Here is a 19008-nt window from a genome sequence, read left to right as displayed (position 1 = left end):
ATAAATGCACCATGTAAATAATAAACATTAATTAAATATAGACTTTGATACGTTAATTTAGAAGTGTACGGTTACAGTTTAACAACACCATAGTTAGTGAGAAGTCGAATGGTCTAGCATAGCCTTAATATACTCGTATGTTTGTAGAAAGGCTTGTTAAGTTTTTGCAGGATATCATCACGACTAACTGTTAGTTAATTAACTATAGCATGACGGTAAGTTAACAGCTTGTTATAATGAGGACGTGATTAGCAGTTGGTTGTGTATCCACGTGGCATTAATTATGGTCCAGTAGCTATACTTGTTGGTTGTCTAACGGACAGACTTGTGACGTCACGTGATTGTTGCTTAGGGTACAATTTTTTTTAACATGCCTGTATTAGCTTGATATGCATCTATATCTAAATCGCAACATGACTGTTTTTCGATATCTGTCGATAAAATATTTATTTTGATTGATCAATTGACATCAATCATTTTACGATTTTTTTATCGTTTCATCTATTTACCAGTGGGAGGCTCCTTTGCACAGGTTGCCGGCTAGATTATGGGTACCACAATGGCACCTGTTTGTGCCGTGAAGCAGTTATGTGTAAACATTACTGTGTTTCGGTCTGAAGGGCGCTGTAGCTAGTGAAATTACTGGGCAAATGAGACTTGACAACTTATGAACAACTTAAGAACGCTGGAAGGTTTCTTGCGCCGCTTTTTCTCTCTCAGAGTGCCATTTCTTTCCGAAGCTATAGTAGTACCTATCTAGTATATTAGAAACAACATCAAAAAGAATTCTAAAGGAATCAATTATGAGAAAATAAATGCCTTTTATGTCTCAAGGTGGCTAGCGTAGAGTTGTAGTGCCGCTCAGTTGTTTTGGGTTTTTCAATAATCCTGAACGGCACTGCATTGTAATGGGCAGAGCGTATCAATTACCATCAGCTGTACGTCCTGCTCCTCTCGTCCTTAATTTTCATTAAAAAAAACACCTCGTGCTTTTGTTACTGGTAATGGCTGAAATACAACATTTATCCCTCTAAGCAATAAATCAGTTTTTGTCCTATAGATTGTATAAGGAGACCAAAGATTTGTGTAAACAAGAATCCGAGTGGACTCATATACGATGTTGCTCAAGTACTCTTCTTCTCTCTGAGAGCGCCATTTGTTTCCGAAGCGGTGGTTGTGTTAGAAATGACATAAAAAATAATTCTAAAGGAATCAATTTTGAGAAAATAAATGGCTTTTATTTCTTTTTATGAAACTCGTACGATACAATACTACAATACTCGGACAGTGAGAGTTCCGCTTAAACGGGCTGATAAGATAGGGGTATAAATAAGGGTTGATGCAAGTGAAAGAAGGCAGGAATATGGGAAAAGCAACTGTATATCAAGATCGTTGTAAGAAGAAGTCCTGTAATACCCCAGGAGACAGGCCTTAATTTGTATATAAAATAACAAGCGCAAAATATATTGCACCTACCATTTATTTGTTCAGTATCTCTATAAACACTAGATTTGCAAACTTGAATTGCAAATAAATTGCAAACGGCAGACACTTTCCCTAAACGGTTAATTTCTCTTTGTACGCTTACATAAATTGTTTGTTTAGAGAAATTCAAACAAATTTCAACTGTACGGATATAATTATTACATGTAAAAATGAGTGGCTTTTCAGTTTCTTGTATGTTCTCTACTTTCTACGAACATATTGTAGATTCAGTAATTTAAATGAAATATTTAAAGTGATGATTAATAAAGTTATTAATCTTACGCAGCTATTAATCTTTTATCATAAATCCTCATGATATGACGTTCAATTTATGCCCCCAAAAAGTATGTACGTAGATAGATATATTGTATAAAGATACATATCTTTTTTGTATTCAAGCCAGTTTGATGTTTTAGTATGGCAAGTGTATTTTTACAAAATCTTTTAATGCAGTTCTGTTTCTATAATAAATAAAGAATCTCATTGGTTTTGTAGACTATTTTTCCTTCAGGTGGAGTTAAAAATTTCTACGCTGTTTACCGACCAGCCATCGTGATGAAAATGTGACCAAAGACTAATTGATTTTATTAATAAGTAACCGAAGTCACTGCTTAACATATCACCTGTTTGTCAATGAAGGTTCCGACAAAGGATGGGTTTTGTAGTAAAGACAAAAGTAAAGGCGGAAAAATAAATACTTAAATCAGTATCCTGATATATATACCGTGCAAACATTTATATATTTAAAATAGTAAAATCTGTCCATTTAGGCCGTGGACCGCAATCCCATAAGGGTGCAAGATACGTAAAGCAAGTGCAAGTAACCTCGAACGTTATCCTATAAGAGTGCAAGAGACGTAAAAGAAGCGCAAGTAAGCTAGAACCTTATCCTATAAGGGTGCAAGATACGTAAAGCAAGACGTGCAAGTAATCTAGAACGTTATCCTATAAGGGTGCAAGATACGTAAAGCAAGTGCAAGTAACCTAGAACGTTATCCTATAAGGGTGCAAGATACGTAAAGCAAGTGCAAGTAACCTAGAACGTTATCCTATAAGGGTGCAAGAGACGTAAAAGAAGCGCAAGTAACCTAGAATGTTATCCTATAAGGGTGCAAGATACGTAAAGCAAGTGCAAGTAACCTAGAACGATATTCTATAAGGGTGCAAGATACGTAAAAGAAGTGCAATTTTTTTTATGACAATTACGGACAAGACAAGCAGGACGTTCAGCTGATGGTAATTGATACGCCCTGCCCATTACAATGCAGTGCTGTTCCGGATTCTTAACTGACCCAATAATTCGGAGCGCCACTACAACTGCGTCGTCCTTGAAACATAAGATATTAAGTCATATTTGCCCAGTAATTTCACTAGCTATGGCGCCCTTCAGACCGAAACAAAGTAATGCTTACACATCACTGCTGGCAGAAAAAGTCGCCGTTGTGGTACCCATCTAGCCGGCATCCTGTGCAAATGAGCACACTTACACACGAGTGGAAGTAACGTAGAATGGTATCCCATAAGGGTGAAGAAGCATAAAAGAACGCAGAAAACATGACAAGTTATTCTATAAAGACAAAAAATGGTCAAGGTTTTATCGCAAAGCACGAGGTTTGCGTATATTTTAAGTATTTCTTACGCAATACATTCTTTATTGTTAAAATCTGGTGCAGCTTTTATATAGAGTGTATCAGCAACAAGTAATGCAATAAAATATTACGTCATCATTAAGTTTTTTGTAAGTGAAATCAAAGTAAGTAAAAAATCTATAATATAGGTGACATGTGGGAAGAGGCGGTACGGTGGAGGCAGAGGACGTTTGCCGGTGATCACTGAGTGAGTCCCGGTAGAGCAGTTATGGTCTATGAGCCCGTGGACCCCACAGCTACGTTATTTTATAAAAGCTGAAAGTTTGTATGCGCATGCTCCCACCACAGGTTAGAACGATGGATCATTATGGAGTTTGGGTTACAGTGGCTTTGGCAGGTAAACGGTACTAAAGGTGTGTAAAATACGCAGTAGAAATAAGAAATGCTCAGTGAGGGACCGCGGTAGATTTAACTCGCCATCTCACTCGCACTCACCCATATGCATACTGCCTCGCGCTCTCCTACAGCTACTGGCAAGGGGTTGGAACTATCAAAAGTGTTTGGCTAGTGAGGAAACATCATCTACTTCGTTCTACTATGGAACTCTCAAAAAACAGAATTCGGAATTAATATTAAATGCACCATTATTTAAAAAATTTATAGCTTGTATGCAAACACATTGATGCCCAAGTAAGTGAACCAAAAATTGTGGGACTTGTGAGTCAAATCATATCTGTGTTGACCTAGAGGTAGAATGTGATATGTAAATTGTATTTAATTTAGGAGAACCAAAGTCACCGACATAGACCAAATGATTGCCAAACTGAAGTGACAGTGGGCAGGGCACACAGTTCGACGGACAGATGGCCGATGGGACAGAAAAGTCCTCGACTGGCGACCACGTACCGGAAGACGCAGTGTTGGGAGGCTCACCACATGATGGACCGACGATCTGGTCAAGATCACCGGAACACACGTTGGATGAGGGCAGCGCAGAACCGTTCGTCTTGGAGATCTTTGGCGGAGACTTAGACGGAGAGAGATTAGGTCCTTAGTAATTTTTATTATTGAACCTTGCTAACGCACATAGAGACAATCAAATCAAAATTGGTCATGAATTATTGGGCTGTCAGGTTGTCTTTGGTATATTCTATGCCTATAGTCTTGGATATAGTTTAAGTAATATCATTTTAATTGTTTTAAATCGTGGTCCAAGTCCCTCACTGTCCGAACCGATGCAAGCGTAGTTGCAATGTAATGTATGTTTATATACCTAGTCTTGCCATAAATACTGAAAAAAAAATCTATTGCAAATAACATTTCTTACTTTTACAGTGTGTTAGTTAAATACATAAATATAAAACATTTTACTAATACCAGGCGTATGGAGAGATTTAAAAATGCATTTGGCTCCCTATCTGCTTTGTGTAACGCAATACTGCGATTCAGTTCTCTATATACTACTATCCCACCCCACAACTTTTAATATCGCAAAATATTGTACAATGTATTGGCGTGAAAATGAGAAACCTATAAAAATGACAGATTCCAAATTCAAATGTTATAATATTTCTTCTCTTCTAATTGTAACATTAAATATGGCCAGACTAACTGTCTTATTCATAATGACTTGGCGGAGATTTAAAACATCGCTAATATACGCTTGTTAAAAAATGGTATTTATAATCACATAGTAGAGCTAAAACGCTCATTATCTCTTCGATAAAGCTGACGTGACTTAAAGTAGCTAGGATCCTTCTATAAACTTATTTTAAGCACTCAAACGCAAAAAAACATGGCCGACATCGATCAACTGTCTCGTATTGGACGTTAAATAATGTGATAAATAGCTTCCCGCTCAACGTTGTTGGATATTCATCATAGATTGACAACCGACAGACTTCAAAACTTTGATTTTTGAAGTGTAAGACTTATTTAACTTTTGACAACTGACAAATCATTGACATTGAAAAGATGGCTGTTTCCATTGACAGTTCCTCGTTAAATTAGTTTACATTATTATGTCTTTTTTTGTACGAAATGGCAACAATGCGTACTATAGAGACGTATTAGTTATGGGAGATTTATCTAACGAATATGAATAAGGAATTTTATCGAACGTTCGATAGGCTTTAACACGTTTTATTTAATATAGCTTTATACCTTCGAAAAGCGTTTTATTATGAATAAAGCAGTAAGTATATACGCATGAAATATCAAAATAAATCCCATAACATTTACTTTACTGTGCTAACTTGTAATAACTAAGCAAGTCAACAGTTTTGTGGTTAACCTAAAACGCTTAAAAACACTTAACTTATGTTTAAGACCGCTCAAACACCAACCAGTATTAGGTATGATGATTTTTTTTTATTTTTTTATGACTGCGCTCGTCACCTTGAGACATAAGATGTTAAGTCTTATTTGCCCAGTAGTTTCACTAGCTATGGCACCCTTCAGACCGAAACACAGTAATGCTTAAACATTACTGCTTCTCGGCAGAAATAGGCGCCGTTGTGGTACTCATAATCTAGTCGGCATCCTGTGCAAAGGAGCCTCCCACTGGCAGTAGTATAGTTTTGTATTTGTTGTAATTCTGTTGTATGTACCAATAAAATAAATAAATAAATTAATTATGCTTTTTTTTTATATAAGACGGGCAAGAGGCTCACGGGATAGGGATGGTACTTTGCACGTAATGTCCGGTGGTGGGATTCGGCCGCTGGAATCAACCCGAACAGCTCTTCTGAGCACTCCCCGTGATAAATGCGGTAGAAGATGCAGAGAGAACCAACATGTCTACGCAATGCCAAGGAATCGAGCCGATCGGAGATGACTTGATCGTCGATGATTCGAACCGCTCTTCGTTGTATGCGGTCAAATGGAAGAAGCTGGTACTGGGGAGCATCCGCCCAGAGTTGAGAACAGTACTACATGTGAGGCCGAATTTGCGCCTTATAAAGTTGCAGGCGGTGGCTTTTAGTGAAGTACAGTCTCGTCTTACTGAGTACACCAAGCTTTTTAGAGGCCAGTTTGTCTTCTCTTCCAAGTGACCACGGAACTGAACGTCGTTCGATATATCGACGCCAATACAGGCTGTAAACGCTTCTCTACTCCTTCTTCATTTCAGTATGAAACATCAGTGCGAAAGATCGATTCAAATAAACAGAATTCTAGTTGAAGATTTGAGAAATCTTAACCAACTTTACAAACATTTACTGCTACAATGTTTGCTATTACGTAATGCATTGCGTCACATACCGTGTGCTATGGACCGTATATATTTGATTATGAGATAATACTTCTCGGCTATGTCTACAATTATTTCCTAACGTCGATACTCGACGATTCAATTACCCGTAATCCTTGCAATTAGCGATTTTATTTATACTATATCTTCTTGGACAGTTAGAAATTCGCCGAATTCCACCATCGCACGACATGCCACAAATTAGGATATCATCCACACCATCTCAAGTGTGTTTTCAAGGAGCTTTCTTCCACCTACTACAAAGCTATCGAATTAGCTTCCTTGTGCGATGTTTCCGGGACGATACGACATGGGTATCTGCAAAAAAAGCGCGACCACCTTCCTTAAAGGCCGGCAACGCTCGTGTGATTCCTCGCGGTGATCACTTAACACTAACAAAGCGTACAAGAGAGAAGAAAATCAGCAACGGAGATACAGCCGGAGATAAAAGGAAGCGAATCTATAGTTCATGTAAATGATTTTGTTTGACAAGTCTTAAATAGTCAGCCACGCTTGGCATTTTCTTAGTATTTTGAATACTTAATAGTGGTTTAATATAAGGCACACATTGACAAACCAAAATTGGTCAAGTATTGTCAGCGTGTCAGGTGGACTCTACGCTAGTTATAGTATATTCTAAGCTTAGATTATGGATTGGTCTCTGCTGCGCTCCAACTAGATACCGCACTACCTATAAACAATAGCTTGGAATACTCAATGGCATCTTTCAAATTTTTTAACAGACGCTTCGCGTTATTTTACATTGAAATTAATAAAATACAAAATTACTTATTGATGATATTATGTGATCCCAGTGTTTATGTGATCCCAGTGTTTTTTTATTTTTTGTAGTATTATTTTTACAAAGTTTTACTACGCAAACCAGCATTTTAGTTTCAATTATTAGCAAAGTTTAACAGAACATGTGGCACGTCAACGTCACACATTGTTCGAGACGGGCTCGAGTATGCCCAGTTAGGCGTAGTATTAGTTGCCGCACTTTATGACTATATCTAGTTTGAGTTCAGCGGACACAAATCCATAATGTAAGATTCTAAGTCTATGGCCAATTGCATTTATGCAATCTTTCGTCATTTATTTCGCATAATAAAGAATAGTAACGTTTTATTCCTTTTTTTACAAAGTTGGCATTCTATACAAAGCCTCCCATGATTGTGATGGTTGTTGATCTATTTCGCCAATTCCAAAAACACCACAATATTTAAACTCCATCTATCATGATATGTAACTTTATAAAGTTAGAACGTACAACATATTTTGTGTTTTGTGCATCCTCTGTGTTCATTTCGTTTTGTGTCACTCTTATTACACCGTCTCCAATTTTTTCGCCCATCTATCGCATGTCGCATTACAATCGGCCAGTACTCCGTGGCCGATTATGTTACATAATATGTTCACTTGCATTGTGATTTTATAAAACCACACAATTTTTGTTGTAAAATTGTAAATATTCAAATATGTATATTGAAGACATAAATATATATATATACTAGCTGACCCAGCAAACGTCGTATTGCCATATAACATATTAAAAAAAATCTATTATTAAAATTTTGATGCAACCGATTCTCAGACCTACCAAATATATCGTACAACAATAATTATTGCATTCGATTGCCATCTTGCAACCCTATATCGGTTTGGTGGATGGCACAGAACAATATAAAAATAGTTGTAGATCGTAGAAGGGCGAAAATTTAAATTTGTATGTATTTTTCAATATTCTGAATCATAATAAAATAAAAATAAAAAAAATGTCAAAAAATTAAAAAAAAATTGGTGTGGACTCCCCTTAACATTTAGGGGGATGAAAAATAGATAGTAGCCGATTCTCAGACCTACTGAATATGCATATAACATTTGGTAAAAATCAGTAAAGCCGTTTCGGAGGAGTAAGGTAACTAACATTGTGACACGAGAATTATATATATATATATGTATCTCCGTTAAAGATGTTCTTCTCACTCGCGCACTTTGTTTGTCTATGGGAAAAATCCCTTCTTAGTGAAAGGCGCGGTTATATGTCTGTACATATACTGATAAGCTTAGTCATAATGACGTAGTTATCTGAGTCACGTTTACACACGACGCAACAGTTGCACGCGGCGGGGTCTATGCGCACGGTACAACGGATATCTTTGCACACGACGTTCATTAATCTGTGTATATAAACACAGGGTGACGTGTAAGGTCTTATCAGTAGTGAGTTAAACGGACGAGTGAACATTATTATTAGCTGATAATTAACAAAACAATTTGAAAGGTATTTAGATTTGCATTCTCGCTAATATTAAAAGTGTGAATTAATTTGTTTTTCTGTATCGCTTTTTCGCGTTAATTACTTATTACTCAACCAATTTTTTTTCATAAATGCTGCCGCATATTACATCACTATTATTAGGGGTTATAGTATGAAATTGCTGATTTGTACAAAGAAATTTAAATTAGTTTTTTTTTAATTTAACAAATTTGTTTAATCAAAATAATTACCTCTATTATCTATACATTGCTGCCATCTATCAGGAAGGTCATTTATGTATTTGTGATAGAACCGTCGTAATCTAGATTCGTCAAACTTTGTACTGCTTCCTGATAAGAAAACTTTTTTCACATAGAAAATTGTCCAAATCACGAAAAAAAGGTATTCCGTTGGAGCAATGTCTGGCAAATACGGAGGGTGACGAATGGTTTCTAATTGCTGTTCCTGTAGAGTTTAAACGGTTTCTCTTGCATGTATGAGGTCTCGCGTTATCATGGAGCAATAATGGTGAAGATCGATTCATGAGTAGGGGCTGTTCCACTGGTAGTTTTGCTATCATTGTTCGGAGTTCGGTAGTAGACATCTGTTTCTATTGCATTACCAGATCGGAGATAGCTATAGAAAATAACACCATGCTGAGAACAAAAAACATTTACCATTTCCATTTCATTTACCTTTCTATTGGTAAGCTTTGCGGACACTGTTGCGGCGTTTGACCTGGGGTCAGCCATTGCATTTTTCGCTTACGGTTATCATAAAGAATCCACTTTTCATCGCATGTCAGAATTCGATCCATAATTCCTTCATTTCTGTATTGATTCAACCAGGCAACATTGAACACGCATTTCTTTCTGCGGATCAGTCAAATCATGAGGCACTCATTTTTCATAATTTTTTTTATTGATTTGACGCAAATGAGTCAATACTGTTGGTAAGGGAACGTTAAACGATACCGCTAATTCCTGGATAGTTTGGCTCGGATCAGCTTGCATCATGTCTTCCAATTCATTTTTATTCACCTGTTTGGGCGGTCTTCAAATCAGAGTTTCCATCACGAAAGCATTTAAACCAAAATTGCACGGTGCGTTCATTAGCAGTCCTCTCTCCAAACGCAACATTGATATTGCGAGCTGTTTCTGCCGCGTTAGTTCCACATCGGAACTCGTATTCAAAAATCACTCGAATTTTCAAAGTTTCCATCTTTCTTGTCTAAGCTGAATAAATAAAACACCTGAAAGTCGATAATCGAATGTTGCACATTTTTTAAAAGAGGAACTACATAGGTACCATGTGAAAAAAATTTCACTCAAAATCTCAAACCATGAAGGTTCTATGTCAATTCGAAATACCTATTACAATAAAACGGCAATTTCATACTTTAACCCCTATTATTAGCTGCTTCATAATATAGTGAAAAACATTGTACAACAGTGATATTATATTATATAGACAAAACAACAAAAAAAAAACAAGGTTAAAAAAAATCATCAATCATAAATAAGTAGATATATAATTAAGTATAGTGGTACTTTCAAATTTTTTAAGTCTATCATAAAATATTTCCTTAACGAGATAAGTAGGTATATATTTTTAGATATAATACTTCTATAAGATTATCGATAAGAACTAAAAATTACGTACTTACTATTTATTAGAAACTAAATTGCATTTCATAGTTTGTATTTTATCCAAACAGATGGACTGTAATATGAAGACTACAATCAACATGAAATGTAAGAGACCCGGATGTTTTTGCTTCCCCACCAATGGAAAACCTCATATTTATATATGTACTGACATAAAAAACAATATCATTAGCTGCGGCTGTGAACAAGGGACTGAATGGATTAAAACCAAATGCATAAAGATCAAAACTAACGGAGCAAATTGTATTTGTGTTTGCAATGTTGATAATAAGATTCAGACATGCAATGACTGTGAATGTGTTGTAACTGAAAAGGACTCTGGGGCTGCGAAGGATGGATTCAAGAAATGCGATGTCTGTACATGCATTCCCAATAAACCGGAAGATGAAGTCAAATGTTCTAACAAGGAATGTACTTGTATCTTAACTAAAGGAAAGCCTTTTGTTTTTGTTTGTCACGATGACACTGGCAAGATTGTTTCTTGTGATGAAAACAAAAATAATTGCGTTTGTCTTCCCACTGATGGCAATACTTGTATTTGCGTCTGTGAGGACGCGAAGGATGGATTGAAGAAATGTGATGACTGTACATGCATTCCTAATAAATCGGAAGATGAAGTCAAATGTTCTAACAAGGAATGTACTTGTATCTTAACTAAAGGAAAGCCTTTTGTTTTTGTTTGTCACGATGACACTGGCAAGATTGTTTCTTGTGATGAAAACAAAAATAATTGCGTTTGTCTTCCCACTGATGGCAATACTTGTATTTGCGTCTGTGAGGACGCGAAGGATGGATTGAAGAAATGTGATGACTGTACATGCATTCCTAATAAATCGGAAGATGAAGTCAAATGTTCTAACAAGGAATGTACTTGTATCTTAACTAAAGGAAAGCCTTTTGTTTTTGTTTGTCACGATGACACTGGCAAGATCGTTTCTTGTGATGAAAACAAAAATAATTGCGTTTGTCTTCCGACTGATGGCAATACTTGTATTTGTGTCTGTGAGGACGCGAAGGATGGATTGAAGAAATGTGATGACTGTACATGCATTCCTAATAAATCGGAAGATGAAGTTAAATGTTCTAACAAGGAATGTACTTGTATATTAACTAAAGAAAAGCCTTTTGTTTTTGTTTGTCACGATGACACTGGCAAGATCGTTTTTTGTGATGAAAACAAAAATAATTGCGTTTGTCTTCCGACTGATGGCAATACTTGTATTTGTGTCTGTGAGGACGCGAAGGATGGATTGAAGAAATGTGATGACTGTACATGCATTCCTAATAAATCGGAAGATGAAGTTAAATGTTCTAACAAGGAATGTACTTGTATACTAACTAAAGGAAAGGGTTGTGTTTTTGTTTGTCACGATGACACTGGCAAGATCGTTTCTTGTGATGATAACAAAAATAATTGCGTTTGTCTTCCGACTGATGACAATGCTTGTATTTGTGTCTGTGAGGACGCGAAGGATGGATTGAAGAAATGTGATGACTGTACATGCATTCCTAATAAATCGGAAGATGAAGTTAAATGTTCTAACAAGGAATGTAGTTGTATATTAACTAAAGGAAAGCCTTTTGTTTTTGTTTGTCACGATGACACTGGCAAGATCGTTTCTTGTGATGAAAACAAAAATAATTGCGTTTGTCTTCCGACTGATGGCAATGCTTGTATTTGTATCTGTGAGGACGCGAATGATGAATTCAAGAAATGCGATGACTGTACATGCATTCCTAATAAATCGGAAGATGAAGTCAAATGTTCTAACAAGGAATGTACTTGTATCATAACTAAAGGAAAGAGTTGTGTTTTTGTTTGTCACGATGACACTGGCAACATTGTTTCTTGTGATGAAAACAAAAATAATTGCGTTTGTCTTCCCACTGATGGCAATACTTGTATTTGTGTCTGTGAGGACGCGAAGGATGGATTGGAGAAATGTGATGACTGTACATGCATTCCTAATAAATCGGAAGATGAAGTTAAATGTTCTAACAAGGAATGTACTTGTATATTAACTAATGGAAAGCCTTTTGTTTTTGTTTGTCACGATGACACTGGCAAGATTGTTTCTTGTGATGAAAACAAAAATAATTGCGTTTGTCTTCCAACTGATGGCAATGCTTGTATTTGTGTCTGTGAGGACGCGAAGGATGGATTCAAGAAATGCAATGACTGTACATGCATTTCTAATTAATTAGAAGGTGAAGTCAATTAATATTGCAACAAGGAATGTACTTGTTACTTCACTAAATGAAATGTAAATGAGCTGTAAAGTCCATTTGACTTTATTTTTTTCAACAGCTTAGAATAGATTGATTGAATGGAAAAAACCTAAAGAAAATATATAGACTCATATCTACATTCCGAATAAAAGAGAAAATAATAAGCTGTCAGTTATCACGAAGCAGATATCTCCTTTAATACATACTTATAATCATCGACATTATAATCTATTTAAATATGCAGTTTAGAATATGTTTAAATTTTATTAATATAGTTAAGTAATGACGCGAATATTGTTACCCAGTATAATTCTTCTATTTTATTCATTAAATGATTTCTATGCAAAGCCAGAATTTTATTATTAACTGTTTATCTGTTTAATCCGTGAATATTGACAAACTTCCATTCCCGACAGCAATTGGCAAAATATGTTAAAAGAGATGACCTGCGGGCTGGCTCTTCTTTGGCTTCAGTTTGTGAAAATCTCTAGTTTTATTAAGCAACCAGGTGTGCCAGCAACTTTGTTCACTTACCTCCCGCAATACAATCTTACAATGTGTGCTAAAAAAGTACTCAACGCTATATTTTTTTTAAATTTTTTTATGAAACTAAGGGTCGAGACGAGCAGGACGTTCAGCTGATGCTGAACGATTGATTGATTCTTGAAATACCAAAGAATTCTGAGCGGCACTACAACTGCGTTCGTCACTTTGAAACATAAGATGTCAAGTCTCATTTGCCCAGTAATTTCAGTAGCTACGGCGCCCTTCAGACCAAAACACAGTAATGCTTACACATTACTGCTAATGTATATTAAGCATTCTGCGTCGATTTTGCTATTGAAGGCATTTTGACTTGATCAAGGAATCGTAATATAATAGTGTTATTATAGTAGTAGATGTACTCGATATTTCTAATAGTTCGAAAGAAATTTCATGAGATATATGATATTAAATTTCAATGGGTTAGCGACCATAGAAAAGAATTCTTAATAAAAATGTTATATAAAATATTATTAGTGCTAATTTCGTGCGAGAAAACTCTCGCCAAATATATATATTTACTGAGAGACTTGTACATCATTACTGTACAATTACTGTAAAATGAGGTCAAAACGCATACATTAAGAAAATTGATAGCCATTATTATATATTTAAAAAAGCAGTATTTATGATAAATAAATACGGAAATGTAGAGTTCTCATTGGTATAGTTGCAGGTTGTGCAAGTGTTTCCGTAGTATCTCACTAGTATAACTAGTGCCTATATTTACTGAAACACAACATTTTCACGCGTTGTTTCACGTCCGCTGTTCCAATTGATACTAAATCACTACTTGGCTGGCAAGTGTTCGTGAGACGATATTTTTAATGCGGCTGTGTTACTTCCAGTAAGTTCGTATATAGATATCAATAATAGCCAAATTGGTGATTGGTCCACAAATTATCTAATACTGCGGGTTGGTTGTTTAGTCTTCGGTTTCTACATGTTCTCAATGATATAAACCTTTTTTATTCATTCATTCATTCACTTGTTACAATTAAATCTAGATTAGGGACAGGTATCAGGGTTGCGAAGCTAATTTGCATGGTTCCGGCCCAGATCGCAACGGAGCCGAGATCAAGATGTGAAACAGTTAGCCTGAAGGCTGTTGACTGGAGAATGGGACCAAATGACGTGTTTTGTATTGTGTTAAATAGCTTCTGATGCTGACTCTGTTTGTGGGAGAGAAAGTTGTGTTTAACCTTAAATGTATTTTTCAAAGCACTTTCTTCCACGTACAATCTAACCTTAAAGTTACGTTGTTATCAGCTGAAATGGACACGATACGGGTCATACATCACTAAATAACCACCTTTTCACAATCGGCATAACGAACAGCCCTAAGTGCAGAGGTTGTCTGGCTGAGTATGAAACGGTCACTTACGTAATCTTGGATTTTGCAGAAGTGGCTAACCAACGGGCGAATACCTTAGTGAATACAAGGTTGCTCTGAGAAGTCTGCGAACACCCCAGGAATGCTTTACGTCTGGAAGCAGCTGGGCTGGTTGGAATGACTGGCCAACACTGCACGCAAAATTGACCCAACATGGTGTTTGGTTTACGCACTGAACTTTGGCATTCGGCCGAAATTCGCATAAGAAAAAACTACAATATCTCCACTTTTTTGTTTCAAATTAAATTATAAATTTTTAAAAAAGTTAAATCTGCTTTTCAAACAGTTAAATCTTAACTCTTTAGAATAAACAAAATCAAACTCAATAAGTTCTTATTAATTATGAAGACTTATGATGTGAAATATTTTTTTGATTTGAAAATTCAGTAAAAGTTTAAAATTAAAAACCGTCGAAAAAAATCTAAATTATAAACAAACCATGTGATTGATTATCACCGAATCTTAAAGGCTTAAGTTTTTCATATTCGTTTTTGACATAATATGTAGAAACTTTAAGGTCGTAAATGCATTCACATTTTTCACGATTATGACTAAAAGTTACAGAACGACTTACGGCCGTTCCCAATATTCAGTCTATCTCTTACTTGAGATAAAAATCGTAACTATCGTTGACATCTCTGTCCCAATAAACTTATCGACGGTAACTCACCTTATCCGTACACGCTGTCTATCAGTGGGACGACGTAAAGCTTACCAGCGATAGAAGTTTGTATGGAAATTTCAATTCACGCGTTCGAATATAAGGCGATATGAATGACTTAACGGGTATATTGGGACAGCTTCAGATTATTGATAGCTAATTACTGACAGTAGAAGGTAGTAATTTATCTCTATCTGTAGATAGTATATTGGGAACGGCCGTTATTGTCATGTCATATAATATGTCTTATCTTGTCAATACATAAAAAATCAGATTCACAAGGTGCCACGCCACATCAATTACTGGGCAAATGAGACTTAACATCTTGTCTCAAGGTGACGAGCGCAGTTGTAGTGCCGCTCAGAATTTTTGGGGGTTTCAAAAATCCTGAGCGGCACTGCATTGTAATGGGCAGGGCGTATCAATTACCATCAGCTGAACGTCCTGCTCGTCTTGTCCCTTATTTTCATAAAAAAAAAATCAATGCATCAATTAATTTACTATAAACTCTTCTTTTTTATGAAAATAAGGGATGAGACGAGCAGAACGCCCTAAGAAGCAGCGTTATTGACGCCCTACCCAATACAATGCAGTGCCGCTCAGAATTCTTGAAAATCACAAAAATTCTGAGCGGCACTACAATTGTCGTCACCTTGAGACATAAGATGTTAAGTCTAATTTGCCCAGTAATTTCACTAGCTATTACGTGCCGTTGTGTTACCCATTATCTAGCCGACTTCCTGTGCAAAGGAGCCTCCGACTGGTAAATCTATACTCATGTTATGAATGCATTCATTCACATTTCAAAATACTCCCCTTTTACAGATGATCTTAAATTATATATTTTTGCCTCTCAATCTAATTGTAATCTCCTAAAATTAGACCTTGACAATATTCACCAATGATGTGAATCGAATAATATGTCATTAAATATAAATAAGTGCATATAAATATCATACCAGCTTCTCCCGCAAAACGAATGCTTTAATTTAAACATACAAATTAAAAGGTTCAGGAAGTCAGTGATATACGCGACTTGGGTGTAATAATAGATAGGCAATTGACTTTCAAACAACATGTAGATGCTGTTGTTAACAAATCAGCAAAAATGCATGGCTTTACGAAGCGCAATACCAGAGATTTCCGGTCTATTAAAACTAAAACAGTACTATTTAATTCGCTGGTGAGGAGCCATTTTGAGTACGCCAGTGTAATTTGGAACCCATTTTATAGTGAATATTCGCAGCGAATAGAATCACTCCAACAATCTATTGCACGTCATCTTGCATTTGTTTCAGAGGGAATATCACATATCATACAGGCATCCTTATGAGTAACGGTACGCTTTTTCATAATGTAATCCCTAAGGTCCCGTCGCGAATATATCGACTTATTATTTCTTTATAAAATAATAAATACGACAATTGCATAGACTTATTTAATAAAACACCTTTAAAGGATTAAAACGAGTGTAATTGTGACTATGTTCTTCCATTACATTTTGCGTTAAGGGTACATTTTTATTTTTATTTTAGTTAAGCCGACGTTTCATTTAAATTTGTAACACTCGCTTTCATCAAAGAAAATACTAACTACATAGACATACAAAATTAAATTTCTCTTTCAGTTCCACTCAAAATCCCTAGACAACCAATGAACAACATTTTCCATATCCCCTACTGTAGAACTAATATTGGGCTTAACTCTCCTCTTGTTAGAATATGCAAACAGTATAACGAATGTAGCATGAAATTACATCTACACATTTTTATGAATCAAATATAAGTTTAAAAACAAGGTATTGCCACCATTCCATTCCTAAGTGTTCTTTAAGATGCACTTTTATTCATTTTTATATTAAGTTATTTCTGTTTTACTTCTTTTTATAATGAAAATAAAATCTGGTTATCTGTAGCCTTATAACCTTAACAAAAAATTTAATTACTTTAGTTGATCTCATAACCATTATTGTTATTTAGTTATATGTTTTTTGATTTAAACTTTACTAATTTACCAAACTGAGTGATGTGTACATCTCTTATAGTCATCAGTGTTTGTTCCTTTACAAAGTAAAACTCCTTGATTGTTAAATATAACATGATGATCGCTGATGTATAAAAAAAAAACTTATATTTAAAATTTTTGTATTTGCGATTAAAATATGTACAAATATATCAAATCAAATCAAAATCAGTTTATTCAAGTAGGTCACGAAAATGACATTAATGAATGTCAAAAAAAATTTTTTTTCTTATTGAATCTACCGCTACTTCGTCAAGGGTTGAGCTAATGAGAAGAAGTAGCCAGAAACTCATTGCCACTCTTTTATATCAAGATTCAGATTCAGAAGATTATACAGATCATTTAAATTACAATATAATATCTAAAATGTAAAATGATGCAACAAACACGCTCAAACGTCAAATAGTTAATGTCTTACACGAGTAAGTCAAAAAAATAAATGTAAATTAATACAAAAGTTATTGAGTACAGTAGCTGCATCATCCACATACACCATAAATCAATAAAAGTATTCTGTGAGCATTTTATAAGCGATTATAAATAAATAAACATGTATATGTCCATACATATACATATATATATATATATATATATGTGTATATATATATATATATACATATATACACAATAACTTTTAAGAATCTGAAACCAAGTCCCCGGCAACAGGATCATACCGCCACCACAAGCAGCGCCCGTTCACGAGCATGACGCATGAGCCAGCCATCGCCTCCCTTAACCACATTTTAGGGAAGGGTACGACCCGTCCCATGTCGCCGCCACAAGCAGTAACATTTAAGCGAGCATGATGAAACCTGTTACGAGAACTCAGCAAACAACAATAAAATAATCCTAATACATCCATATAATCCTACATATCATGCAATACTCACCAAATACCTCTACTTACAATTTGACAATTCTGCTTAAACTTGTAATTAATATTACATCTTACTAACAGTAATCAAAAGCTCAATCCTTTAGGGTAATCTAATCAAAATCACCTTATTCAGGCAGGTCAAGGAAATGACTTTTCTTTTTATATCCACCTCCTTTGAGGGTTGAGCTTTAATAAGAAGTGGCAAGAAACTCTTTGTGGCAATCACTCACAAATCATTTCAGTTACAATATATGTAAAGTGATGCAGCAATAATACTCAAACTACAAATACTCAAAAAAAATGTAAATTAATACGTAAAAAACAAGAGCTATTCAGTACATTCACCGCCAGGCCGACTACTACTGTATCATACAATAATACCAGGCCATGGTACAGTAGATGCATCAATTCACACACACCGTAAATAAATAAAGGTATTTAGCGACCATTTTATTAGCAATTATAAAAAATATAAAATTTTTAATTTTAAAACCATGGGTAGAGTTTCCGGCTACAGGATCATTCTGTCACGAGCATGACGCATGGGCCCGCCATCGCCTCCCTCGACCATATTTTAGGGAAGGGAACGACCCGTCCCACGTCGCCGCCACAAGCAGTGACATTTACTACTTATAATCTACTTATATGCTTATAATCTACTTATTATAGGAATTTAAAATTGAGTCATAAGGATTAATTGAGACTTAGACCTAAATATATAAATATGTAGGTCTCAGAAACTTATTTCTGCAATCCTATCTACGTGTTGAGGGAAAACTTTTTTTTAATGAAAATAAGGGACGAGGAGCAGGATATTAAGCTTAAAACTAATACATATGGTTTGTGGGCGAAAATCCAGGAAACTGGAAAAACCTGGCTATTTGCTATCACTTAACCCAACTTAAGACTAATGACTAGAACATAAATAAATAAATGCATAACTAGTAACCATAATAATTGGTCAGTAGAAATTGTGACCATGAATTATTTTTAGCAACAGAGCGGATAAAATTCTTCGTTGACATTTTGGAA

The 19008-nt window shown here is 35.4% G+C and overlaps 2 protein-coding genes across 11 annotated transcripts in view; one reads left to right on the top strand and one right to left on the bottom strand.

Annotated features, from left to right (window-relative positions):
• The window catches only part of LOC126966417 (uncharacterized), a 146000-nt gene that overhangs the window by 91361 nt on the left and 35631 nt on the right, over window positions 1-19008 (bottom strand). The gene's annotated exons all lie outside the window — the stretch shown is intronic.
• LOC126966407 (laminin subunit alpha-like) lies at window positions 8516-12827 on the top strand. Of its 5 annotated transcripts, none has more exons than XM_050810422.1 (3): window positions 8516-8608; window positions 10302-10689; window positions 11146-12827. In XM_050810422.1, the coding sequence occupies exons 2-3, from the start codon at window positions 10302-10304 to the stop codon at window positions 12450-12452; spliced, it is 1695 nt and encodes a 564-aa protein (XP_050666379.1). In that variant the 5' UTR covers window positions 8516-8608; the 3' UTR covers window positions 12453-12827. The 5 variants fall into 5 exon arrangements, with proteins under 5 accessions (XP_050666379.1, XP_050666381.1, XP_050666380.1 ...); XM_050810424.1 differs by having other exon boundaries at window positions 10302-11290; window positions 12204-12413; XM_050810423.1 differs by having other exon boundaries at window positions 10302-11518; window positions 12204-12413.

The sequence above is a fragment of the Leptidea sinapis genome, chromosome 10, assembly GCF_905404315.1.
Source record: "Leptidea sinapis chromosome 10, ilLepSina1.1, whole genome shotgun sequence".
Taxonomy (NCBI): domain Eukaryota; kingdom Metazoa; phylum Arthropoda; class Insecta; order Lepidoptera; family Pieridae; genus Leptidea; species Leptidea sinapis.
The sequence above is the reverse complement of the archived record's forward strand: the minus strand, read 5'-3'. Positions and strand labels throughout refer to the sequence as shown.